Below are 22,536 nucleotides of genomic sequence, written 5' to 3'. Positions count from 1 at the left end.
CTTCGAAACTACCGGAGGGAACATCAGTACTAATACCGGCTTGTACCTGTCTTGTCAAACCTGGTTCATCTTGTTCAATGCCGGACGCTCCGGTCTGCCCATCTCCACCACCCCTAGCCGGAAACGGTCTCATCACGCAGCCCAAACTTCAGCCTCACCACTACTAGTCCGAAAAGAAAAGGAGAAATCAAATCACGAAGAAAAGAGTGAGGGAGAAAACAAAAGAAAAAAACACCAAAACCAGGTTCGAGACACCCAACCGGAGCTAATTGTACCATGCCGGCGGGGATATCGGGAAGCTCTGGAGAGAGCAGGGATCTCAGCTCTAAAAGCCACAGCTGTCGCCTAGACGCACTTGGGTTGATTGTGGAACAGCCTACAGACGATTATGGCCTGAGCGAGTTCCCTCCTCTTTTCTCTTGGGCCAATGAGATACCCTGGCTGCTGATTTAGCGTCGAGGGAAGCTCTGTGACCCTGAAGCCGGTCAACTAAAAATACCACCCATTGGCTTGAACATCTCGCGAAAAGCTCTTTCTCTGACAAGCCTTCATGCGAGAAGTCTCCCCTTGATGGCTTTCACTGCAATTTCCCCATGCAGCCTCTTGCTTCACATCCAGTCGTGGCGTCATGTGAGTCAACCGGCTGGGAGGGAAAAAAAGCAAACTAAACTTGCATTATCCTAGGCAACCTTGCTCGCGAATGCCGTTAGCACGGGAAAGTCCTTTGCAGTAGCGGCAGCCCGTGACTTTTGAGCGAGCTTCCGTTTGGCTGTTCAGCTCGAGCGATAGCTTGCAGAGTGGTGATAGGCGACCAAATGGCGGAGGGACACGACTGCCGAGAAAGACGCGGTATACTCGGCTTCGGCCTATGCATGCCCGCTTCATGTGTGTGAGACGACCAGAGTTTTGATGTATCATATCATGGGCACCACCACCATCTTTCACATCCTTCGTCTTTTCCTGCAGCCGTCGTTTGCCCACTCGTATTGGCTTTTTAGGCTTCTCTTTGCTTTTTACTCCTCTTCTTAGACATGGTCTTGTAAACCCAAAGAAACTTACCAAAGGGCATCACCCACTTCGTAATCTCCTTTGCTCAGCTTTACTGCTCGATGGCGTTTATACCCTGTATTGTTTGGGCAAGGTTGCCAATCACAGCAATCTTTTACCCAACTTGTATCGTATCAAACGCGGCTGAAATTAGTTTAGCAGGGCTGAAAGACGTCGTCTTGACGCTAGATGAAATGTGTTTGAGCGTGCCTTTTGGCGGCGTTGATGAGAGCCAATGACCATGTCTGGGCTCTCGCGCGTGGGACCGAGTATGCTTATTACTATCAATAGTGAGCTAAACAGCCACTGACAGCCTCCTGGGCTTGATGACCCGGCAATTTACGGCTGGGCCCCCCTTTAGATAGGCATCATAGGGTACCAGTCTGCCCCGGGCGGACTGCATATGTTTGCGGCTCTGCGTGAAGGCATCCGATGCTGAAAGAGAAGGAATGTTTGGCTTTGGGGCTAGTCTTCCGTATTCGTGTAGTATTCAGCTATATATATTAGACAGCAGATGTTCTTCAGAGCCGATGTTGACTACGAAGCTTCTTGACCTCTTCTTCCGTCATCCACACGCTCTCTAACAACTTATTTGAAGCTCCTTCTATTTCACCCTTTGTCACTCATTCACACCGTTTGCAACCTCTTTTGATACCCAAAATTTACCATCAAGATGTCTGCTCCTACTGATACCCCAATTGCTCCTGTTGCAGCTCCTGCTCAGGCTCCTGCTCAGGCACCCGTTCAATCTTCTGCTCCTGCCAAGGGTGGCCCTATCGACGACAACGATGTGAACCACTGGAAGGAGAGATTCAACGATGTCTTGTCTCGACCTGGCGACCACATCAACTCGAGATCCCCGGGTGGCGCTATTGGCTGGGCTACTCACCTCTTCGACTGCTTCAACCCCATTGACCTTTGCCTCATCACTTGCTGTGTCCCCTGTGTCACATTCGGCAAGGTTCACCACCGAGTTAACAAGAATGGCAACATGGAAGGCTATGAGCCCGTCAACACCTCTGTATGTCTTTACTCTGGCACAGCACCGCTGGTATAAGTCATCTCTCGCATCTCACTAACATGCTCTGTGTCTTGTAGTGCCTTCTCTTCTGCGGTTCCGGCTGCTGTGGCCTTCACTGGATCCTCGCCAGCATGCAGCGTGCCTCGATCCGCGAAAAGTACAACCTCGAGGGAAATTGCATCGAGGACATTGCAAAGTCCTTTTGCTGTGGTTGCTGCAACCTGATTCAGCTCGAGAAGGAGACGGAGCACCGGGAAGCGCTCCTGAGAAACGGCAACTCTGAGCAGTACAAGTCAAACACCGGCGGCATGGTGTATCCCGGAGCCAACTAAGTTTGTGTGGACTTTGCATCTGACGTACTCGAGCGTGGGAAAATAATTATGTGGAAAACGGTTTAGGACTAATAATGGTGAATGGACTGGCATGTTCGTTTTAGTTGATGGGAATGCATGTGGATGGATACCCAAGCTGATGGTTTCAGTTATTGTAACTTTACATTCATTCTTCAGAGTTTGTTTTAAGATGCAATTGCCTTTAGCCTCAATTCCTACGAATTGGACGAGGCAAAGCGCAGCGAAAATTTATCTTTATTTTTTATCAGTACTGTTTTTAAAACGCGATTTGCTGTCATTCGTTCTGAAGAGATAAAAATTGTACATAAGTTGCATTCGAGTATCCCATTTTGAGAAATCTGGTTTCTAGCGAACAATTGCCGTCCGACACTTCATTAATACAGCTAAACTCAAGCTTACAGCCAACTGGTTTAACAAGCTTACAGTAGCTCCATCAATTGATGTCATGTAAACGTGGCGACTGTGAAACCCCACCCAAGTTGCTAGGGTAAAGGCCAAGATGCTGATTCATGTCTCTTGGCTAACTCAGATCCATCATGCTAAGGTTGCGCCAAGAAGAGGTTATCGATCCTTTGTGATGGCGCAGACAAACGTGGTTGCGTTTAATATCGGCGCCCTCGTCTCGACTCTGTTTCTGCTCGAGTACGGCGCCGATAAGTTTATCGCTCACGCAACTGCAATCGCAGGACGTATAGGCGTGTCGGAGGTGGTTATTGGACTGCTCACAGCAGGCGCAGAATGGGAAGAGGTAGCTATATCAATTGAACCTAATCTATGAATTCAGGGTGGGTGTAAATGCTGATATTATCAGCTCGCCGTTGTCGTCGCGTCTCTGGCGCAAGGCCGTTCCTCTTTGGCCATTGGCAACGTGGTTGGCTCGGCCATCTCCAATATCCTAGGCGCGTTTTCTCTCGGCCTGCTGTGTTATGAGAAGGAACAGCCGATCGAATTCGATAGGAGCTCTCGGATTTACTCTCTTATGACTCTTGTCTTAACTACGTTGGTGACTCCAATCATCTACTTCGCGACGAGAATCACTTGGCTAGTTTGTGGGCCTCTTTTGGTGGCGATATTCGGTGTCTATTTCCTGCTCATTGCTCTGGCAATTGGCCGAGGGATTCTTACGGCGCCAGAAGATTCAGATGATAGTGATGATGATGATGTTAGCTCTGACGACGCAAGCTCTGTGGGGAGTAGAACAGGGCTTCTCGCCGATAACTCTAACACAAACATCAGGCAGCGCCGCAATCGTCACCGGCTTGGCTATCATGGATTCTATCTGTGTTTTGGATTCCTCGCTATATGTCTTGCCGGCTACGTGATTTCACAAGCGGCAATCAACATCATCGATCAACTTGGCGTCTCGGACGTACTCTTCAGCGTCATCATTATTGCCATCGCTACTACACTCCCTGAGAAGTTTATTGCTGTCATGAGTGGTTACCGTGGCCACACTGGGATCCTCGTCGCCAACTGTGCTGGTAGTAACATATTCCTTCTGTCACTTTGCTGCGGCATCATTATGATTGACACAAAGGGAACCTTGAAAGGGGGCAATGTGACTGTCTCAGAACTGGCAGTGTTATGGGCTTCAACTGCTGTATTCACCGCTACAGTCTGGTTTGGCGCTAGGTTTTCTCGCTGGATAGGTGGAGCTATGGTTATCGGGTACATTGCATTCATTGTGCTGGAGTTTACCGTAATTCACGGAGTGGCGGGTTAGTAGTGACAGGCGTCCATGTATCAGATAAACGTTAGGGTGCCTCGGAACAACTTCCCAATGGGATAAACTAGGAATACGAGTCTACGATAATGAAGAGTTTGTAAATTGTTAGTAATACTAGAACTGCAAGGCCATAGATATGCAGAATGAGACAATTGAGGCTCTTGATGGAGTAGTTGCTTGGTGGATCACCAATGACAACGTTGCATACATGTGTTTGAGATTGTTTTCTCCTCACTATACACTGGAACTACCCAATCGCTTGATATAGTCTTTCATTGAGCTAGCTATCACGGTCTATTGTTACTAGTATTACAAAAGTTAATCCTCTATGAGGGAGTCGACAAAGAATCATCCCGTAATGATCTTTGATCACTACGCAAAAGAGGCCTCTCTGCAGGTAGCAACATAAAATTTGCTCCCTGTCTCCGTCTTTCGGTGTGGCCCTATCGAGTATCTTACAAGCAACCTTGTTGTTTACGGCTGAGATCAAGTCTTCCAATAGTCATGGCTGGTTGAGGGGTGTGTGCCCCTTTCGCCGCTGTGCTTACCATGACCGACATACGACTATACGGCTCGTACAGTTGACCAGTGAAACCCTAGGCAGCAACAACTCGTATCGAATAGTCAGGCTACATATCCTACGTGGCATGACCTCGGTCCTGCGGCAGCCTTGTCGCTCTTTTCTTTCATGTAATTGCGAACTAGGTGGGGGACCATACACGTATTTGCTTGTGAATATGTCGCCCCAGTTTAGATTGAAGCCACTTCAATGCGGAAATCCGTAACCTGCCAGGTGCAGCGTGCTTACATGCACACTGTTTGGGGAGAAGTCGAAACCGAGGTGTTTGTTTAACCTTGTTTTTAACTGTGCTTGTGGTCTAATTTCCGTTAAGACAGATAGTCCATTGGCAGGAGGTTTAATGGCTAATGTTACCAAAGACATCACACTAGTATACAACCTCACAACTAATTGAGGCAACCTTTGTTCCAATATGTTATTACACTTCCTGGTCGTAACGAACATATCTTCTATGTGCTTATACTAGCCCTAGATTGCTCCTGCATCCTTCGCATAATGCGCCACATTGAGGACCAATTTCTTGACATTTCTTACCGCACTTTTTTTTTTGCCCAATGAGGCTCATGATGCGTTACCCTAGCTAGAAGGCTTCAGCTTAGAAGCCAATGCAACGCAACTAATGTCAGCGCTCGAGCCACCGAATCCTTGTGGCGCCGAGGAATCGATTCCTTCTTTACTGAACTTCCTAATTCAGTCGGGCCGAAAAAGCAGCGGAAGTAGACGGCATCACCACTTACTGGAAAAGGAAGATGAAACAAACCACAACCAATAGGCTGGGGTTCGGGATGTCGCTAGCTGTCCTGAACGGGAGCCCACGGCATCCAGACTTTAGCGCGGAATAAGTGCCGAAAGGCATGATCAGACTTGTATTAGATCACATCCAGAATCGGAACGTGTCCTTCCGTTATCCTATTTCGACCTTGACCTGCGCAGTGGGGGCTCATGGATCCGGGGCTGGGTAACTGTTCCTACGTGGGGTTCGTGATATTCAGCTTCATGTTTACAGAGGCTCACATTGGAGGGACCTGACAGAGACTTCATAGAGCCTAACCTGAAAGGATTTTGCACATGAAGACGAAATATGGCATTGATTCTGGGAATATATAAAGAAGATGGGAATCCCACTGTTGTTAGATAGCAATCTTCAAGACACACTCGACAATCGCCTACTACAAGTTCAAGACTCACAGGCTCATCATGAAGCTCAACATTGCGGCGTCCGCTCTGGCCGCCTCTGGCCTCGCAGCTGCTTCAAACTCTTTTGCAGGATCCAGCTTGTATTTCCTCCCTGGACTTTCAGCGTCCGACCAAGCTTACTACATCGACACTCTTGCCAGCTATGGAGCCAAGGTGGTTCGCCTTTGGATCAACAAGCATGCGACTGGTTGTGATAAAGGCAGCAACGTTGTCACCTATGCTGATGATTTCGAAACAACCATAGGATCATACAACTGGGACAATCTTGCAAAAGTTGACAAAGTTCTCGCTCAACTTGCCGCAAAGGGGATGAAAGCCATCATCTCTCCCCATGACGGAAATGTCATTCATTCCACCAGCGTCAATACACCCAACGGCTGTGATGTTTATTGCACTACCTACAGGACTTCGTTCTATAGCAACGCTCAAGCCCAGGCTCAATACGATGCTCGTATCAAGGCCATCTTGACCTACAAGTCGCCCAGCAGCGGCCTTACGTGGGGTAATTGGTCTGAGGCCATTTTGGCATTTGACCTGCAGAACGAACCTTTCCAGTTCACCAACGATGGACAAAACGGCGATCCTTCCAACTGGCTCTGCGGCCGAGCCCAGAACTTCAAGAAGTATATTACGGATTCCAACATCAAAGTCGCAACCGGAGGCATTGGTGGTGACCAAGTCCACGGCTATAACCTCCTCTCCAAGGCTCTGACTTGCTCAGCCATCGATATCATTAGCATCCATGCCTATGTCGGTGATGCGTCTACCTGGGGTTATCTCCTGCCAGGCTTTGAGTCTACGGCCGCTGCCAACAACAAGCTTCTTCATGTCGAAGAATGGGGAGTCCAGACCAGTTACAGTTCCAATTTCGACGCCCAAGCTGCCTCTCTTAACGCTCAAGGTATTCCATGGGTATGTATAATCTGACATCTCAGGCACCATCCAAACTCTTGTTTTAGCTTTGTTCTAATGCTGACAAATAATGGTGCAGACTTACTGGCAAATGATCCCAGGTAGCGATGGTACCCAGTCTTGCTCAAGCGGCTGCTGTACCGGCTATGACGGTTTTGAAGTCGGCTTCAACAGTGGAAAGGGAAACCTTAAGAATGCCATTTCGACGGCCAATAGCAAGACGACAAAGCAAGACTGGAGCTTCGTTGGAGCGCCGCCAAGTGGAGGTTCTGGCACTCCACCTCCGCCTCCAAGCTCCAGCAGTTCACCACCACCTCCGCCACCTTCATCTTATCCCAAGGATACTTGTACTTGGGGGTAAGTTTCACTCTCTTTTGCGTCATCCCACTAATGCATCGAGGAACCAAGCTGACAACTGAATCTTTTTAGCTGTGAGGGTTGGGATTGCAGCAGTTCCGTTCCTTGCCAATCGGCTTACTCTTGCGTTGGAGGATACTGCAAGGATTGCACCTGGGGATGCGGTGGCTGGGATTGCAGCGCATCTCAGCCTTGTAACGCGGATTATACCTGTGTCAATGGAATCTGTCACCACGCTGGTCCTGCAACCGGCAAGAGGGATTTGTCTGGGACACAGGATCTGCCTGCCGTCGCGTGGGTTGCATAATGCTTTACGCCCTTGGCTACAGGTATATGTACATGTATATATTGAGCTCAAGCATCTGTCCAATATGCTTTAACGTGCAACTGGATAAAGGATGAAGTATATAAGTTTGTTTTCGTTCAGTAGAGTAGGAGATCAAGGGTAGGAGAATATAATATGAAAAGTTTGGTCGAGTGAGCATTCAAAACCCTTGTATAACATTTTGAAGGTGTGACGCCCAGTATTTTCCTCATATTGCAACTTGAATACATATTGCAGGCATTTTGCTCTATTTTGCAAATTAAGGGCATTTTATAGTGCTAGCTTGATGGCGGGGTCTTACTTGTACTAATTGGGAACCAGTTTGGAGTATTATCAGCCTGATATTCATCATTGTTCTTTACCTTCAGCCCATCAGGGTGATTATGGTGATATTTAGTGTTCTTCCTGTTGACTTATCACATGCCATGGATGAAGGGGAAAGGAAGTGTGCGTCTATACGAAAGGAAACGGCTTGTGTACCGGACCGGGGCTGTTCAAATAGGGATTCTCAATGGTGGAAATAAAATGGATATTCTTGAGTTTGTTTCTCCCTATATCTGCCTAAATGTGTCGCCTCCGCATTGCTATAAACCTTTGGTAATAAACAATAGCGAGATCATCGTATGTGCTCAAGCATACTCTTGTGTTACATTGCAGCGGACGTCCTAGAATAGGCGCGCCAATTGCCGGTCAGCTAGAGTCTCGTAAGGGATATAAAAATGAGCCATCGGGAGACCAAACAGTCGCAACTAATTTTCTGTCGTACAACCTGCATCGTACATTATATGCACAGCAAAGTTAATACTTTCGTCATTGGATTGCCATGCGATCAGCTGTCATTTCATCGCTAGGCCTTGCTCTGCTGTTCCAGGGAGCTGAGGCCGACACGACACTTTCCATTGATCCCACCTCCAACTGGGGAACATGGGAAGGCTGGGGCGTATCTCTTGCTTGGTGGGCGAAAGCCTTTGGCAACCGAGATGACCTAGCCAATGTCCTCTTCACTCGGAACAACCAAGTCATCAATGGCCAGAACCTGCCGGGCTTGGGCTTCAACATTGCTCGGTACAATGCAGGCGCATGCAGCACCAACACATACAATGGCTCCAGCATGGTAGTCTCATCGAGCATCAAGCCGTCTCGGCAGGTCGATGGCTATTGGCTCGATTGGGCCAGCACCGATCCTGCTTCATCCAGCTGGAACTGGAATGTCGATGCTAACCAGCGAGCAATGTTGCAGAAGGCTAAAGCTAACGGCGCAAACATCTTTGAGCTCTTCTCCAACTCGCCTATGTGGTGGATGTGCAATAATCACAATCCGTCGGGAAGCGGGTCGAGTGATAACCTTCAGTCATGGAACTACCAAAACCACGCTGTTTATCTTGCCAATATTGCTCAGCATGCTCAACAAAATTGGGGAATCCAGTTTCAGTCAGTCGAGGCCTTTAACGAGCCTTCGTCGGGCTGGGGACCTACCGGTACTCAAGAGGGCTGCCATTTTGCGGTATCAACGATGGCTACGGTTATCGGTTACTTGAACACTGAGCTTGCGCAACGTGGATTATCGTCGTTTGTTTCTGCATCAGATGAGACCAGTTACGACCTGGCCATATCAACTTGGCAGGGCCTGGGCAGCTCTGCGCAGAATGTTGTGAAGCGTGTCAATGTACATGGCTACCAGGGTGGCGGTGGACGACGTGACACGCTTTATAGCCTTGTAAGTCAGACCGGGAAGAGACTGTGGAACAGTGAATATGGCGATGCAGATGCAAGTGGAAAATCGATGTATACAAACCTGCTCCTTGATTTTACCTGGCTCCACCCTACCGCTTGGGTATACTGGCAGGCAATTGATGGTTCAGGCTGGGGACTCATCGTTGGCGATAACGATCAGTTGACGCTTTCAGCCGCAAGCACTAAATATTTTGTACTTGCGCAATTAACTCGCCATATCAGGCCCGGCATGCAGATTCTGACCACTCCTGATGGTAACACCGCTGTTGCATACGATTCTGGTTCTCAAAAGCTCGTCATTGTTGCTGCAAACTGGGGCAGCGCTCAGACTATCACCTTTGATCTTACTCGTGCTAAGACTGCCGGCAGTAATGGTGCAACAGTCCCACGATGGAGCACCCAAACAAGTGGTGGAGACCAATACAAAAGCTATTCGGATACAAAGATCAATAACGGGAAATTCTCTGTGGCTTTTACTACTGGGCAGGTGCAGACATTCGAGATTAGTGGTGTTGTGCTGAAATAATGAGGCAAGATATTTTGGAGTTGAATGCCAAAGTGCCTAGAGAATTCCACGTTATAGTATGGGCAAATAGTAAACCATTGTTATTGTAAAATACACTTGACATCAGTGGCCAAAATAAAAGAATTGATGCTATCAACAGAGTTTCATATATGTATACTGGATGAATTCGTCTTTGATCATGCCAGAAGTTTCAATGGTTGAGACATGATGAGAATCAGTATGGGAATTCAGTCAACAAGAGTCAAGGCATATAGGAACAAATAAAGCGCAAATGGTCAATAAGCTCGATTGGGATTTCATGATTGGTCAATCACAATTACCTAATCATCGCCCTTATAGCTCAGTGGTAGAGCGTTGCACTTGTAATGCAAAGGTCCATAGTTCAATCCTGTGTGGGGGCACGAAACAAGATGTTTCTCTTTTTGCTTTTTTTTAACAGCATTTTTATGACATTTGACTCTCTCACCAATGTCATGGTTATCCTTTTTTCCCCTGCTATTTACAAGGCAGTTTGCTTTGATGTGAGTGCATAATCTCTCCTTAATTCAGCATCTGTGACAGGAAACAATACTTCGAAAGTATACGGAGTAATACTCCATATAAGGTGGCAATGTCTGTGGCGGCGTCCTGACTCATGAATGCTCCAGAGGTGTTAGAGCAAGTGGCTTTTTCAGAGCCACACAGACCACGTCTATCCGTCTATATAAAGTGTGAGGCAGTCCCAGTGGTATGCGAAGCTTTGCTCTATAGAGTACAGCTCATGATGACATTAAGAAGCACTCAGAAACTGAATAAGGAACGATGAAGCCACAGGACGTTTGCTCAAGCAAGTGAAAATACAGTCACAGCTTCAGATAAAACGCTTGGCCCTTATAAGCCGTAATTTGTTGCCCGGTTGTCAATAAATAGTGCCCTTGTAGCTCAGGGGTAGAGCGTTGCACTTGTAATGCAAAGGTCCATAGTTCAAATCTGTGCGGGGGCATTTATTTTTGCCTTTTTTGCCCTTTACCACTGGACGTGTACGACACCGGCTGTGTTCTCCATTGTGATTACTTTTTAACTTCTCTTTCGTATATTTCCCTTTCTCTTGGTTGTTTGGGCCATTTGCTGGAATGTCGAGAGGCCTGAGTAGGATGTTCCTGAGGGGAGCTCTACAAGATGATTGCGCCGCCATCAGCTAGAGGAGCACTCGCTGCCAGCTGCCCATTACCACGACAACCCATCGAGAAGCGCACGCTCAATTGGAGAAATGTGAGCAAAATGAAACTGTGATGCAGGGCACTTTCGATTCACCGCCTTTGAACCGTCTCTCTTCTCCTCTGAGATGCACCAAGGCCTGCTACCTTCATCACCCCAGACCACAGGCTACAAGACCACAAGACCGGATACTTGACTCTCTTACCCTTCCAACCTCAAAAAATGGAGGTGATACCAGCGTTGCAGCCGCAGAACATAAACGCCTTCATAAACAACTTGGCTAGCATGACGAGAGTGCAGAGGGAGATTCGGCGACGAACCACGTCCATCGCCGATGCGAACCGCATCCAAGAAATCACGACCTCGACTCCTCAGCGCAGCCTAAAGCGTCTGCGAACCTCTGCATCGCCTATATCTATCGCTTCGACTCCTCCTCGACGAGCGCCTCGTAGAGTCAAGAGTGAGCGTGACAAGCTCTTCGATGCCATCGAGGCTGGAGCCGACTATCCCCTCAAACCCGTGCCCATCAAGAGTGCAGATGACTTGAACGATGTTCAGCTGAAGAAGTGCTATGAGATTCTGCATGCGTGCGGCAGTGCGACGGATCCAAACGCTAGCTTGACCAAGACGAGACAGAGCATCGATGGCTTTTTGGATGCCGTCTTTAACGACTGGTCGAGTTGCAAGGCTGGGGCTTTGTTGCGCTCGGAGCTGGATTTTTTGGTGGATGCAGAGGTTGTGGCAGGAAGATTGTGTGGTGAGTGAACATTCTGATATGTTTGCTGTTTTTCGACATTTTGTTTTCCCATATCATTTATCGAGAAGCACATCTAGCTAATGAACAACTTAGGGAAGCCTCAAGAGCATGCAAAGCTGACCGACTGCGCCGTTGGTTCCCTCTGTGCAGCGAATGTTTCCGCCGTGGCCACATACTGCAACAACCCGCCCATGTTCAAACTCGAGTTTTCAATCATCGACGAGCTATCAGGCCAGCCCGAGGCATTTTGTCCCATCTCCCGCAAGGACATCAGATGGGTAGAAGACGACTGGGTCCAAGAGCTGCGACAGAGTCTCCGTACAAAGGTGATTGCCAAAATCCACAAATACAACAAGCATCTTGCTATATGGCAAGCTCGCAGGCTCATCGTGGAATGGGCCAAGGGAAGCTTGTCGCTGGGGGAGGACGTGAGTAAGATGGGCTTCCTGGAGCGGGAGACGGCGGATGTGGCGACTGTTGGGCTTGGGGGAACTATCGAGAATAAGTAGGGTGTTGGTCTGTGAGGTTTGGGGCCTTTTTCTTCTTTCTTCTTCTTTTTCTCATTTGGCGTTGGCAATACCACGGGCACCAAAGATACGGGCGATCACATATTGGGCTACAACTATGGGATATAGCATTTGGGATTTATTAGTCACGACAGGATGGATCGCGAAAGCGCAAGAGCTTATTGGGTGGAAATGTTTATTGGGAAGGCAGCTTTTAAGCATGGAGGGTTGGTGTATTTTAGCCTAAAGGGCACTTATCAAATTGCTACTCTATCAGTAGTCGTCCCTCTTCATCCAAGGTGCACACGCCTCGAAAAGTCTCTCATGAGCAGCTCTGTCCCCCGTCCTATCCAACAGCTCCTGATATAAACTTTCATCGGTGCGCTTCACAAAGATCAACCCTCCTAACCACACAAAATCCGCATAGCTCACCTCTTTGCCCAAGAAGAACGGCCCCTCAGCCTGTTTTTCCTTCAAAATGGCCGTCAGCTCACTCATGGCCGGCTGCGCTGCCGCCCAGGCTTTCTCGCCACCGAATTGACGCTCGTATTCATCGAGAGTCATGCCGTATTCCCTGGTGTATTGGCCAACCCAGTAGTCGTAGCTCTTCTCGGTGAGGATGACCTGCGAGATTTTGTACATGAGGAGGGAGTAGAGAGGCTTGATGGACTTGAAGACGAGTCGCTCTATCTTTTGGACGGTGGGATCATCTAAGTAGACAGGTGGAGAAGGGTGTCTTTGTTCGATGGCCTTTGCAATCTTTCTCGACTCCATGACGTAGGTTCCATCTGGGAACTGGATCGTAGGGATGGAGTACGCTCTGCCTGTTTCATTGGGTGGGAGGCTGAAGGAAAAGTTAGCTGGTTCTTGAGAAACAATTTATTCTGCCCTATTGAAGGATATATATACATACTATGGCCTGATTCTGGGCGCAATCTCCGGGTAGTTGAGCTGGCTCGTGTCATTAGCTACGGCTACTCCAGACGAGTGGTGCATAATGCCTACCCATTCTGTCTTGTACTCAAGACCCTTATAATTCAAGAGAAAACGTACCTTATGAATACGTTAGCACTTAGTATAGAGAGGACAAAGGACAAATAGTACAAATATCTGTAGGTAGGGGATGGTATACATCACTTGGGCCCATCCTAGGTACTTACTCTTCCAAGGGTTCAAAGACCAGGAGGCGCATGGCTCCTTGCTGGGCAAGTCAAACAGAGTAATCTCCTGAGACCCCATGGCTGCTGTTTTTTTCAGATGATAAAAAGTAGCATGAACAGAAGAAGAATACCAGTATTGAGGCGTTTTTTTACGTCTTATATAAATCTCCTCCCTTGTACTACGCAACACAGACCCCTCGCATACAAAGGGCGCGGTTTGCCACGCATGGAGGGCAGCTTTGCGGCTCCAGTACTTGGACTAGCTCCCATGGCCCAATTAGGGAATTATCTCCATCACAGATATTTCCCCTTGTTGACCCAATTGCCGACTCCATCGATGCGCATTGTACGATTGCGTTGCAGATCATCCGATACACGATCCGTAGACCCTTTGAACTGTTTGAATCAATGGATCCTTCCGGAGACAAGGCGGCAAACATTTCGCAGAGCTTCGGCTTCTTCCGCGCACATGCCGAGGACCACATGGTAATACTCCGTCGGTAAGTATGTAGCACAGCATTTTAGGCATTACAGCAAGCATATCAAAAAGCAAACAGGCCTATACTCGTCATGTTTTACCACGTTAGTCATGGCGCGCGCGTGCCCTCGAATGCCAAGAGACGTTATCCCTTGTGGAACTGCAAAGGGGGTTAAAGCGCAAGGGTCAAGTGGGAAGCTGAAGCGTGAGGCCAGTGCCACATCCAGCAAAGACGTGTCTTGGCAGCCCTGCTCCCCGCAAAACTATGTGCTGGCGATGGCGTATTTTTTTTTCTTTCTCCTGGGAGTGAGTGGGCATGGGGTACGCGGCTTTGGGGATGGGAAGATCCGGCATCATCCCGGGAGAGAGGGATACTGTAGCCGTGATGACAATCAATGCGTTGTGGTGAGGAGGATACGAGGATGGGTTGGCTTCGATTGGGCCAAAGCTGGATGATCAGGAGAAGTTTGAATGAATACCCGTCTCTTACATGGATGGAGTAGGCTACTCGTATACGACAAGATCGTCATAATTGCTCCTAATGATCAGATCATATCAATTGGGAGGAAATGCTTGCTCAGAATGAGAAATCTACACACTTATTTCATTCTTTCTAAAACTAAAACACAAACATGTAGAGTAACAAGAGATCCTCCAGGGTTTTTACAAATAACTATTCACACAAGACTCGCGCCCCTCTATTCCCAGTCATAACAAGGCTTCCCGCGCCAAGAGATCGACGCCGTTTTACCCGTCCATCCCCCCCGTCCAAGACATTAATTAACCGTCTGACGACTGACGCGTATATGATAACTCCACTGTCGGAGATAATAACCCTCTCCGCCAATGAACTTGCTCTGATAAAAAATAAAAAGCAATACTCCGTAGGCTGAGGGTTTGTCTTTAAAAAACGCCGTGGTCCCCTCGCCTTTCTTTCTGCATTAAAATCACAAGACAATAACGCCACGCTCAATGTGAGCCGTCTCATTGACCAGCGGCATGCAGCCAAACATCTTTGTCAGGTCGTTCAAGCACTTGCTTCGGGCCTCGAGGTGGCCAGGCTTCTTGCTGATGCCCTGAGCCGGCTCGTAGTTGACGTACTTGTCGCGGCCCTTGACCAGGAGGGGTCCGGTGCCGGTGAGGTACGACACGACATAGTTGAGGGCAATGTCCTCGCAATTGAAGTGGTCGTCGACATAATCACGGACCTTTTGCATGACCGTGTTGTTGGACGAGTAGTAGTCGAGGAAGGACATGTGGGAGAAGCACAGGTTTGTGATGATCATGGAGTAGACATCCTGGTTGCTGTCCTTGGAGCAGAAGCCATAGCCCCAGTTGCCCTCGGCGTCTGGGGTCGCACAGCGCGGAAGAGCTCCCGTCAATCGATGCTGACCAAACTTGCGCCACGTCTGAAAGGCAAACTCGAGGTCCTGCGGCTTATAGTATACATCGTCGTCCGAAAGCAACACGGCCTGGGTCTTGAAGTCCGGATCCGGCAGGAGCTTCATGTTGAGGCTGTTGCGCTCCGACACCCTGTAACGCACGGGCACGCCCGTCTCGGATTTGAAGTTGCCGGGGGGCTTCTCCTCGAGGTTGTTCCAGATGATGACAATTTCGTGGAGAGAGGCAATCTTCTCGGACAGGATAACGCGAAGCGTCTCGTCGAGCTCCTTGGGCCGCTTATAAGTCTGCATCGCGATTCTAAAAAAACGAACAACGGTTAGCATGTCAATTGCAAACAACCGGATTCGCTGAGCTTGTCCCAATGACGGCCATCAACGTCACACAAAATGCTCCCCGCAAACTTACGTGAACTTGTCATCCATCAATTTGTCATATTTCTGCTGCGCTGCCTTCCACAGCTTGAGGGGCTCGGTAATGTTCCTGTCGCATTTCTCATAGTGTTCCGGCTCGTGCGATCCCGAGAATCCGGGGATATTTGGCAGCTTGGACATGTCGATGTCCGGCAGCTTGACGTCTGGCAGCTTCAAGTCGTTGAGCTTCGCGGGCGGCCCGAGCCGGACAAGAATGACAATGACGCTGGCCAGGACAAAGGCAGCGGCCACGAGAGTCACGACCCGTCGAGCCGCCAGAGCCCGCAGGCTGGCAATGTACTTGGCCACCATGGTAGAATCTCGCGAGATCTGGCAAGCGACGAGAAATTGGTGATGCCGCGTCGAGGAGAGTCGGAATATCGGAATACGAGGGTTTCGATTCCTTCGGTTCGTTTGATGCGCTGCAAACCTAAAGGGGCGCAGTCTTCAGGAGAATCACGTGACGATCGCCTTTGGCTATCTGACGCGATCGGCGGCCCCTGTTTTTGCCTCTTTTGGCATTTCCTGCGACGCAAACAGCAAAGTCACCAAAAATTGTTCAAGTTCGCCCGATTTATTGTTTCTGACGCATTCCATGGCTGCTGCAACGCCTACCCGGGAGACGCTCAACAAGCTGCAGAGAAAATAATAAAACCTTCATGCTGTAGAAGTCGTGATGTGACGACATGTTACTAGCAAGTAGTGCTCCTCTCCAATTGGCGGCCGGCTGCATGATCAGTAACACTGTCTCAGAATTGCTGCACCGATCTGTTACATAGCGCTTTGGCCAATGAAAGCGACGCGCCGTCTCAAGCCAAGCAACGAGTTTGCAGGGACGGAGAAACGATTGGAGAAAAAGCCCGACAACTGCTTCAAGCCATTGCCAAGCTTTAACTAGCAGCTTAGACTCTGAAAGCCCTTTCGTGGCCACAGAGAGCCTGCTTTGTCCCTATAAAGTAAGCTGGTGATAGACGATCGACTCTCGTCTAGAACACAAAGAATTTTGGCCATCATTGCCACTGCAGTCTTTCATCCAACAGCTGTCTCAAAGCATTGCTACGAAAGCCTGGTATACAAATACTGGAGGAGACATCTCGAGTGGGCGAGGGGGCCTCGGCCCACAAGTAAGAAAAATATAGCTGCTTCTAGCACCGCAGTCCGACACGGCGAGACACAGTCAGATTCTCCAGTTTAGTCGTGAGTATCATCTAGACGCCACCATATGGAGCATAATTTGGCCGCGGTTGTCCCATTGGCAACGTAAATACAGTGCATAGACGGGAAGGGACTGGCCGGCGTACTCGGGGAGACGGGATGATCAATAGCAAAAGGCCTGTCAAACTGAGAAAATCCTTTCCACGACATAGCCTCGTGCCTCGGTTCCATGGTCGCGCGACACACTGCCATCAAAAGAACAATTGTTCATGCCGCTTTGCATGATTTAGTGAGAACAAGCAACAAGCGAACCCCATCAACAATGATACCTCGGAAGGCGATCGCATAACAGATTCGGGTGAGCGCCGAGATTGCGTACAAACAGCCCGTCTCTGTGTCGGCCAACAAAGGCCCCTGCATGACTTTTCTACGCTATTGCGCCTGCACGTATGTAACTAGCAAGCTCCCGCCGAGTCTACAGTAGGAGTTGAGATTCCGCTGCTTGTTCCGAGATGAAAAACGGGGGTTCAGAGGGCGGGCTAGTGAAGAAGCAGACAAGCCGCGGGCTTCTTCCACGTGTAAATCGACGAGGAAACGCCAGCAAGCAGAACCAGAGCGCGCTGCATAACCAGGCCTGCGAGGTTGCATTGCTAGCTTCCGAAGGCTGTGACAAGGGGCCCCCTCCAGATTGTCTCGCAATGCTTCCCTGCATCGCATAGGGCTCTAGAAAACCCACCCGCCACCCTGTAAGCATGGAGACATATCTGACTTGTTCACTGATTCTCGGCGTCAAGAGCAGGGCACGGACGCCCGGGCCAGATCTGCTAGACTACAGGTAGGTAGGCCTCGATTTGCTACTGTAGGCACTCGTACTCTACTGCAGACATGTGCTTTTGCAGGGGAAAAAACGCCGTGCCGCCTTGTTTTGAAGGGCCACCAGCTTGCAGGCGGAGCGGCTTGCGCGTAGAAGACGGAGCGTCGATGGATTCGGCATCGACTGCGCTCTTGCAGCCACTGGACTGTTGGAAAAGCTGCAGCCGGATGCCCAGCTAGGAAGGCAAGCAGTTCGTGCCATGCCCCATTCCGCGAGGGACGGCACAAACCCGCTCAAAGACACAAACTTGGTGAGTTGTGGCTGGCGGTAAAATGTGTTAGTAGCTTGGCTGCTTGATTTCACACACTCACATGTCGACGCCTCTTCAGTCTAAGGGGCCGTGAAGCCAGAGCTAGCACTGGGTAAATTCGAGATAGGTGAAATGCTAATTCAAATCACAGCGATGGCACATGAAAAAGACGGAATAAAACCCCACAACCCGATCCATGTCAGCAAAAGGCGTCGTCGTGTAGAGGCGACAGAGGCGATGCTTGGGGCCCCGAGGTAAAGCAAAGTCTGCAAAAGGGGGCGAAGCGGGCGTTGGGCAAATTGGACGGCCAAGAAGTTCTCTCGGGGCAATGTTTGTTTCCGCTTCAGTTCTTGTCAATGTGAAACTCGGTACGGCAGCTTGGCAGCACCCCATGTACTAAACTGTAGTCGTTCTCTGGGGAGCTGGATGGATGATTCATCGATAAGAGTTCCAATGTCGAATATTGAACATACCTCCGCAGAGGGCGGGAAGGCAAAAGCCCAGTAAAGCCCTTGCCACATCTTGGTGGCCACAATGTGCGCCCCAATGTGCTGGAGACTGAATCTTGTCACGTAATTTCTTCACCAAACTATCTACCTCTTCATGGATGAACCTTCATCCTTCTTCCCCTTCAATGCCCTTTATAGAAAAGTGAAAAAACTTCAGCGCCTCGTCCTCAATAGATGTGTCAAGTCTTTTCAGTTATGCCGCTGTCAGGCCACAAAAGCTCTAGCCTCCCAAGCCCTCGAACGGTGGCTTCGTCTTAAAATCACCACCACTGCAAAACCCGTTGCAAATCAGAAAGGTAAAAAGCGCCCGCTAGTGAGCATTCGCCGGCTCAACTCGTCAGTTTCTGCAACGGGGCTTTGCGCCGGTCGCAGACCCAGACGGCGCTGCTATTTTCGAGTCGAGTCGGCACCCTCATGGCCCGAACCCACAATCTTGCTCGATCGGTCCAAGGGGGCCCCAATCCGATCGCTGCAAGTGCGGTGCCAGTCATGCGATTTGCGCCTTTAGCCTTGTAGCTCCGTCCCCTGACTTGTTTCTCTTTGTCTCGAACCAAGTTTCTGGAACATGACGCTAGTTGTGGCTTTACGAGCAAGAGCTGAGATGGAGGGTAGCTTTTCCGTCCCCATGCCATCCTTGGCGAAACATGAAGCAGAGAGAGAATACACGGGCCAGCGGTAGATACGACGGGTACGAGGCATTGCTTGCGGTGATACCACGTTGCGGTCCCTATTGCATATACCCTGAACAATATTGGTTCAGCCGCAACGCTCCCCGGACTGGACACGAGGCCTGGGTTGGGTGTCTTGTCCGGTTGCCAAGGCCGCCTCAGGGTCCATGAAGTTGCTTCTCCCTCTCTCCTCTCCTCTGCTGCCACTTGAGGAAATACAAATTCAAGTACTCAGTAGTAATGTCATGACACATCCATGATACTCCATGACACAAACTCCATACACAGTATGCTTTTCAAGCGTCTTCCGCGCAGCCGGAAACCATCCCGCCATTGGCCGAGGCTGGTGCGGTTCTCGCTGTGGGGTTTTCTACTGTATATGCTCACTGTCCGAGAGCAAGTTAGCTAGACACATCAAGCCCGTCAGGCTGCGTAATTGGCCCGGCGGACCCCTCGCTCTCTCGGGTTCCTGAGTCGTGAGCCAAGAAGGAGGAGCTCCCATACAAGTCAACGCCTCAACGCCAAATTAGTGCCACCGGCCCCATCGCTTGGTTTTCAAGGCCCATCGAGGACATCATCCAGTCCAATGTTATGCGCCCATTCCGTCAAAGATGCCGTCTAGTGCCTTCAGCTTGTTCGCTTCTTACTGGGCACACATACTCGTACTAGCCGAATCGAAACTGTTCTTCGGCAGAGGGTATCAGCGGGGAGGCTTGCATAACGATTGCCCTATACATGCAACCAAAGACTCGTTCTTTAACACCAGCATCTCAGCCACTCCTTGTTAACAATTTTTCTCTTTCTCGTTTTCCCCGTCTCTGTGTGGCTTCCACCGCTGAGGTGTCTGAAGATAAGGTTGGATTTCTGGGATGAGTAAAAGTCTCTGACCTCCGCCATATCCAATCATTAGTTGCAAATTCTTGGATCCGGAGATCTAAACAGCCACCCACGTCTTCGATTCACTCCACAGACGGCCCATGTTCATAAGACGATGCCCAACACGATTTACCCATAAGTCCAGCATTCTTCGATAGGAAACGACCATACGTTAAGAGCCATGAAATTATGGCTATTAGCCTTTGCGGTTCTGGCTACCGCACCAGAAGCCTTTAGCCAGACCACCGGCTCGAGTCTCTCAGGTATCGAAGCTGTGGCAGAGATGCCCGCGTGTGCTGTATGTGCCCTTCCGTTGGATAGGTCCCGTATACACACAAAGTCCGCCACCTAACCTTCAATTCATAGCGCGAGTGCTTTGCTCAATCGCTTGCCGCATCGCAATGTCAGGCGACGAACACAACTTGCATATGCACGAACCCAACGCTGCAGCAGGATATGCAAGGCTGCGTCTTGAAAAGTTGCAAAACCATAGAAGCTCTGCGTAAGGCTAACAGACATGCCAAAGACGTTCAATGACTCCTAACAGTGATACAGAAACACAGAACCTGACATCGGTAGCCTGCAACCAGCCCATCAGAGACAAATCAAAACAATACATAGCCCTCAGCAACACCTTTGGCGTCTTGGCCGGCGTCTTTGTTCTTCAACGACTTGCATATAAGATCTGGGCCAGGATGGGACTGAGCGGGGATGATTGGATGGCTTTGGCGACTATTTTCGTGGGTATCCCGAGTACCACCATCAGCGCTCATGGAGTGACGAAACCTGGACTCGGCCGGGATATCTGGACCCTGCGGCCTGCAGATATTACTAGGTTTGGTCTCTTCTTCTGGATTTTGGAATGGAGCTATTTCGCAGAAGTCTCCATGATCAAGCTCTCCGTCCTACTCTTCTATATTCGCATCTTCCCGAGCCCCGGAGTACGTCGCCTGCTCTGGGGAACCTTTATTTTCGTCACGCTTTACGGTATCGCGTTTGTCCTGGTTGCTATATTCCAATGCACGCCTGTTAAATTTTATTGGGAAAAGTGGGATGGGTTACACCAAGGCACATGCTTGGATATAAACGCCATTGCCTGGACGAATGCTGCCATCAGCATAGCGACTGATATTTGGATTTTGGCCATTCCACTGTGGCAGCTCAAAAGTCTCAATTTGGACTGGAGGCGCAAGCTTGGTGTTGGAGTCATGTTTTGCGTTGGTGCCTTGTAAGTTGCGAACCTCCCTTTTCTCTCTCTTAGCGATCCTGCCTGCTCACCGTGTTGTTAGTGTCACTGTCGTCAGCATATTGCGTCTCAGGTCTCTTATTCAATTCGGCACCGATAGCCTTAATCCCACGTGGGATTTTTACGATGTCAGCGTTTGGTCCGTTGTGGAGATTAATACCGGGCTGATCTGTATCTGCTTGCCCTCCCTCCGTCTTCTGCTCGTCCGCATCTTCCCCAAGCTACAGGGCACAACGGAACGATACTATGGAAAGAACTCGAAACGAAACCGAACGGCAAGCAACAAACGGGCAAGTCGACTTCCTCTGGGACATAGCGCTGGTTCGCATGTCGACAGATCACAACCTCATCCCGATATTGAAGGCAACCGAATTGCCTATCACACGTCATACACGGTTGAGTATGGCGACAACGACACGGTTCAACTGGTAAACATGAACGATAAGTTCAGCGCTAGGTCAGATGTCAGATCTGAAGTATCATGACAAGACTAAGGCTGTCTTTTCTTTTGCGCTTACTTTTTTTATTTTTTTTTTATGTACACTTAGCTCTAATGAGCATGGGAGGGAAATACCTTGGCGCGACGACTTGAAAATGTTTAGACCATCTATACCTATTCACAGAGGAATCCGCATCACATCATGCGTGTGATGACTTTTAGAGCCTACTACCTTGATGGTAGTTCACGACTACAAATATCAATTGATGATTTATGATATTACATATTTTACAGGTCTTTTATGCTGCGTAGTAAAACGGGGAGCGATCGTGAATCGTATACATATCCCATAGGGCATGGGACTTATCACCATTTTGCTATGAAGGCCAATGGTGAGCTGAACAGCGGATTCGGAATAGATGGGAGATACCAATGGATCAGGTCGCGTTTCAATAGCTATTCCTTCCCGTCTCTCTTACTGGCGTCTTACATGATAGGAGCGTCGCGTCAAGTGTTCAACTGACTCGCGAGATCATCGGAACTAGACGGACTCGAGTGGTTCGCGCGTGCGCCAATGTAGACGCCAATGCATTTCTCCACCTCAGCTGTAGGCGATCAGGGTCTGGGAATTATGTACTAGGTAAATTTGGTATAATTGAAGCACCGTGGACAGTATAGTTGAGCCGATCTCATACATGATGAAGGCTGTATTATTGAGCATGACGGCAGCAGTCACGGCTATGAGTTACTAGGAAAGATGAGACGACGTGTGTGGTGAAACGGCGGATGAAAAAAGGGACTCAAAATTAAGGAGCGAACCTCTGAAATT

At 49.3% G+C, this 22,536-nt stretch overlaps 10 protein-coding genes and 2 non-coding genes across 12 annotated transcripts; 9 read left to right on the top strand and 3 right to left on the bottom strand.

Annotated features, from left to right (window-relative positions):
* Nucleotides 1-1,720: 1,720 nt before the first annotated feature.
* On the top strand, nucleotides 1,721-2,400 carry M431DRAFT_501131 (hypothetical protein; the record flags this gene model as incomplete). Its single annotated transcript, XM_024917987.1, has 2 exons — nucleotides 1,721-2,068; nucleotides 2,146-2,400. The coding sequence occupies 2 exons, from the start codon at nucleotides 1,721-1,723 to the stop codon at nucleotides 2,398-2,400; spliced, it is 603 nt and encodes a 200-aa protein (XP_024768099.1).
* A 598-nt stretch (nucleotides 2,401-2,998) lies between these two features.
* On the top strand, nucleotides 2,999-4,144 carry M431DRAFT_100134 (hypothetical protein; the record flags this gene model as incomplete). Its single annotated transcript, XM_024911167.1, has 2 exons — nucleotides 2,999-3,169; nucleotides 3,233-4,144. The coding sequence occupies 2 exons, from the start codon at nucleotides 2,999-3,001 to the stop codon at nucleotides 4,142-4,144; spliced, it is 1,083 nt and encodes a 360-aa protein (XP_024768098.1).
* A 1,780-nt stretch (nucleotides 4,145-5,924) lies between these two features.
* Nucleotides 5,925-7,500, top strand: M431DRAFT_99972 (glycoside hydrolase family 5 protein; the record flags this gene model as incomplete). The annotated part of the gene is made up of 3 exons (XM_024925209.1): nucleotides 5,925-6,836; nucleotides 6,916-7,193; nucleotides 7,266-7,500. 3 exons carry the CDS (start codon nucleotides 5,925-5,927, stop codon nucleotides 7,498-7,500), a joined length of 1,425 nt encoding a protein of 474 aa, XP_024768097.1.
* Nucleotides 7,501-8,264: 764 nt separating this feature from the next.
* Nucleotides 8,265-10,044, top strand: M431DRAFT_21292 (glycoside hydrolase family 30 protein). The gene has a single exon (XM_024913473.1). It carries the CDS (start codon nucleotides 8,342-8,344, stop codon nucleotides 9,776-9,778), a length of 1,437 nt encoding a protein of 478 aa, XP_024768096.1. The 5' UTR covers nucleotides 8,265-8,341; the 3' UTR covers nucleotides 9,779-10,044.
* A 63-nt stretch (nucleotides 10,045-10,107) lies between these two features.
* Nucleotides 10,108-10,179, top strand: M431DRAFT_t196. Its single transcript has one exon. It is a non-coding gene; the product is annotated as a tRNA-Thr (tRNA).
* A 509-nt stretch (nucleotides 10,180-10,688) lies between these two features.
* On the top strand, nucleotides 10,689-10,760 carry M431DRAFT_t197. The gene has a single exon. It is a non-coding gene; the product is annotated as a tRNA-Thr (tRNA).
* Nucleotides 10,761-11,260: 500 nt separating this feature from the next.
* Nucleotides 11,261-12,241, top strand: M431DRAFT_99919 (hypothetical protein; the record flags this gene model as incomplete). The annotated part of the gene is made up of 2 exons (XM_024925206.1): nucleotides 11,261-11,732; nucleotides 11,826-12,241. The coding sequence occupies 2 exons, from the start codon at nucleotides 11,261-11,263 to the stop codon at nucleotides 12,239-12,241; spliced, it is 888 nt and encodes a 295-aa protein (XP_024768095.1).
* Nucleotides 12,242-12,315: 74 nt separating this feature from the next.
* On the bottom strand, nucleotides 12,316-13,481 carry M431DRAFT_326655 (hypothetical protein). The gene is made up of 4 exons (XM_024914339.1): nucleotides 13,371-13,481; nucleotides 13,244-13,291; nucleotides 13,152-13,189; nucleotides 12,316-13,082 (listed from the first exon to the last, which is right to left on the bottom strand). Exons 1-4 carry the CDS (start codon nucleotides 13,383-13,385, stop codon nucleotides 12,512-12,514), a joined length of 672 nt encoding a protein of 223 aa, XP_024768094.1. The 5' UTR covers nucleotides 13,386-13,481; the 3' UTR covers nucleotides 12,316-12,511.
* A 422-nt stretch (nucleotides 13,482-13,903) lies between these two features.
* Nucleotides 13,904-14,408, top strand: M431DRAFT_326579 (hypothetical protein). The gene has a single exon (XM_024914338.1). It carries the CDS (start codon nucleotides 13,988-13,990, stop codon nucleotides 14,330-14,332), a length of 345 nt encoding a protein of 114 aa, XP_024768093.1. The 5' UTR covers nucleotides 13,904-13,987; the 3' UTR covers nucleotides 14,333-14,408.
* A 3-nt stretch (nucleotides 14,409-14,411) lies between these two features.
* Nucleotides 14,412-16,308, bottom strand: M431DRAFT_513648 (glycosyltransferase family 64 protein). Its single transcript, XM_024920066.1, has 2 exons — nucleotides 15,686-16,308; nucleotides 14,412-15,577 (listed from the first exon to the last, which is right to left on the bottom strand). Exons 1-2 carry the CDS (start codon nucleotides 16,000-16,002, stop codon nucleotides 14,824-14,826), a joined length of 1,071 nt encoding a protein of 356 aa, XP_024768092.1. The 5' UTR covers nucleotides 16,003-16,308; the 3' UTR covers nucleotides 14,412-14,823.
* Nucleotides 16,309-17,482: 1,174 nt separating this feature from the next.
* On the bottom strand, nucleotides 17,483-18,637 carry M431DRAFT_513647 (hypothetical protein). The gene is made up of 2 exons (XM_024920065.1): nucleotides 18,121-18,637; nucleotides 17,483-17,969 (listed from the first exon to the last, which is right to left on the bottom strand). Exons 1-2 carry the CDS (start codon nucleotides 18,360-18,362, stop codon nucleotides 17,720-17,722), a joined length of 492 nt encoding a protein of 163 aa, XP_024768091.1. The 5' UTR covers nucleotides 18,363-18,637; the 3' UTR covers nucleotides 17,483-17,719.
* A 1,298-nt stretch (nucleotides 18,638-19,935) lies between these two features.
* M431DRAFT_513646 (hypothetical protein) lies at nucleotides 19,936-21,957 on the top strand. Its single transcript, XM_024920064.1, has 4 exons — nucleotides 19,936-20,320; nucleotides 20,389-20,524; nucleotides 20,578-21,250; nucleotides 21,312-21,957. The coding sequence occupies exons 1-4, from the start codon at nucleotides 20,204-20,206 to the stop codon at nucleotides 21,751-21,753; spliced, it is 1,368 nt and encodes a 455-aa protein (XP_024768090.1). The 5' UTR covers nucleotides 19,936-20,203; the 3' UTR covers nucleotides 21,754-21,957.
* The last annotated feature ends 579 nt before the right edge of the window (nucleotides 21,958-22,536 follow it).

The sequence above is a fragment of the Trichoderma harzianum genome, assembly GCF_003025095.1.
Source record: "Trichoderma harzianum CBS 226.95 unplaced genomic scaffold M431scaffold_25, whole genome shotgun sequence".
NCBI classification, from domain to species: domain Eukaryota; kingdom Fungi; phylum Ascomycota; class Sordariomycetes; order Hypocreales; family Hypocreaceae; genus Trichoderma; species Trichoderma harzianum.
This window is presented reverse-complemented; position numbering and strand designations above follow the sequence as displayed.

What these genes read in the sequence shown, in the direction of transcription:
- M431DRAFT_326579 (XM_024914338.1), top strand. Translation starts at nt 13,988, where the DNA reads ATGGCGCGCGCGTGCCCTCGAATGCCAAGAGACGTTATCCCTTGTGGA.
- M431DRAFT_513646 (XM_024920064.1), top strand. Translation starts at nt 20,204, where the DNA reads ATGAAATTATGGCTATTAGCCTTTGCGGTTCTGGCTACCGCACCAGAA. An exon ending in CAAAACCATAGAAGCTCTGC is followed by an intron (nt 20,525 to 20,577) that starts GTAAGGCTAACA and finishes ACAGTGATACAG; the next exon opens with AAACACAGAACCTGACATCG. An exon ending in ATGTTTTGCGTTGGTGCCTT is followed by an intron (nt 21,251 to 21,311) that starts GTAAGTTGCGAA and finishes CCGTGTTGTTAG; the next exon opens with TGTCACTGTCGTCAGCATAT.
- M431DRAFT_21292 (XM_024913473.1), top strand. Translation starts at nt 8,342, where the DNA reads ATGCGATCAGCTGTCATTTCATCGCTAGGCCTTGCTCTGCTGTTCCAG.
- M431DRAFT_513647 (XM_024920065.1), bottom strand. Translation starts at nt 18,362, where the DNA reads ATGGGGTGCTGCCAAGCTGCCGTACCGAGTTTCACATTGACAAGAACT. An exon ending in GTCTTTTTCATGTGCCATCG is followed by an intron (nt 17,970 to 18,120) that starts CTGTGATTTGAA and finishes GCCACAACTCAC; the next exon opens with CAAGTTTGTGTCTTTGAGCG.
- M431DRAFT_513648 (XM_024920066.1), bottom strand. Translation starts at nt 16,002, where the DNA reads ATGGTGGCCAAGTACATTGCCAGCCTGCGGGCTCTGGCGGCTCGACGG. An exon ending in TTGATGGATGACAAGTTCAC is followed by an intron (nt 15,578 to 15,685) that starts GTAAGTTTGCGG and finishes TCGTTTTTTTAG; the next exon opens with AATCGCGATGCAGACTTATA.
- M431DRAFT_326655 (XM_024914339.1), bottom strand. An exon ending in TTGAGTACAAGACAGAATGG is followed by an intron (nt 13,190 to 13,243) that starts GTAGGCATTATG and finishes GACACGAGCCAG; the next exon opens with CTCAACTACCCGGAGATTGC. An exon ending in GCGCCCAGAATCAGGCCATA is followed by an intron (nt 13,083 to 13,151) that starts GTATGTATATAT and finishes CTTTTCCTTCAG; the next exon opens with CCTCCCACCCAATGAAACAG.